The sequence below is a fragment of the Notolepis coatsorum genome, assembly GCF_963971535.1.
Source record: "Notolepis coatsorum genome assembly, chromosome: 14".
Lineage (NCBI taxonomy): Eukaryota > Metazoa > Chordata > Actinopteri > Aulopiformes > Paralepididae > Notolepis > Notolepis coatsorum.
Window position 1 is genome coordinate 88,385,451 of NC_140178.1, and position 1,593 is coordinate 88,387,043.

Sequence of the window (1,593 nt, forward strand, 5' to 3'; positions counted from 1 at the left end):
GTACATGGTACAGCTATATAATTAACTCTGGACATGCACATATGGGCAACAAGGTGCAAGATGAGGGTATGTAGCCCTCTGTTATATTTGCCCTACAATAAATATAGTTACAAATTACAATATATAATCTAATAATCCAATCATATGAATCTAATATAATATATAATATATTCTCCATTGTTATTGCCCCAAACTACAGCTATGGCATTCTAACAGAACTACAATACAGCAATGGAGTTATGGACTAAATCAGTAATTCAAAATAATGCAGTGATGCTTCCTGTTAACCTGCTTTTCTAGATAGTAGATTGATATTGAAACTAGCTGTAGTTTTTGTAGAAACAAGAAAGTAACTTTAAAAGGGGAACTTCACAAAAAAAACAATGCTGATTTTGCACATTATCTCACACTTCCAAAAACCCTAAACAGTTTCTCAGACATTACTCTAGTTTGACAGTTATTGAGTAGATGAGTTTGAATATGGCCACCAGTGATGTCATCAGGAACATGTAATGCTAAAGTTACAATAAAATGTAGAACTTTATATTGAAAGGGCAGAACTGTGGCAGTGGTAATGTGAGGTCAATTATTGACATGGCAATTTAAAACCTGGAGAAAATAAACTAATATCTTGCAGAAAGGATATAATAGGAACAGCTCTCTCATGACAAGAGTGTGTGGCTCTTAAAAGAGCCTTTAGGTTTCGATATGAAGGGTTCAACAAGAGTTTACTTGGAGCTGGTGTACTTGGTCACAGCCTTGGTTCCCTCGGACACTGCGTGCTTGGCGAGCTCACCGGGGAGCAGCAGGCGGACGGCGGTCTGGATTTCCCTGGAAGTGATGGTCCTACGCTTGTTGTAGAGAGCCAGTTTAGAGGCTTCTCCAGCGATGCGTTCAAAGATGTCGTTAACAAAGGAGTTCATGATCCCCATGGCTTTGGAGGAAACGCCGGTGTCGGGATGAACCTGCTTCAGGACTTTGTAAATATAAATGGCATAACTCTCCTTCCTGGACTTTCTGCGCTTCTTGCCTCCCTTGGCGGTTGTCTTGGTGACGGCTTTCTTGGAGCCCTTCTTGGGCGCTGGCTTGGCTGGCTCAGGCATGATGATCAATCGGAACTAAACAGCAACGAATGTGGAAACATAAGCGCACTGCTGCCCTTTTATAGGTCAAATTGTGCAAATACAGCTGCGTGGCTTCTTGTATACGATTGGTTGAGATGCTTTGTCGCACATTTCCCGCGCACAGGAAGCTATTTGCGCGCAAAGCCATAATAACGTATATTCTCTTAGCAAAACTCCATATAGCCACACTTGAGATTATCAGCCAAGCAATAATCAACATGAAACTGCATTTTTCCAAGACAATGATTTTGTGCACCTTAAATTTAGCTCTCTTCGTGACATCTGTCACTGCTTTGACTTACAATATATGTTTATATATATATACACACACACACCCACACATTCATACACATCTGTCTGTGGAATCATGGAAATGCCAGTATACATTTATAAGGTGAGAGGTGTTTTCTGATGGTGCTGAGTCGACTCGTCTCCATGAGCAGGTTTCCTCTTGTTTGGGTTATTTATT

At 40.6% G+C, this 1,593-nt stretch overlaps 1 protein-coding gene across 1 annotated transcript; it reads right to left on the reverse strand.

Annotated features, from left to right (window-relative positions):
- Positions 1-728: 728 nt before the first annotated feature.
- LOC311240358 (histone H2B-like) lies at positions 729-1,103 on the reverse strand (the record flags this gene model as incomplete). Its single annotated transcript, XM_084328939.1, has 1 exon — positions 729-1,103. One exon carries the CDS (start codon positions 1,101-1,103, stop codon positions 729-731), a length of 375 nt encoding a protein of 124 aa, XP_084185065.1.
- Positions 1,104-1,593: the final 490 nt, after the last annotated feature.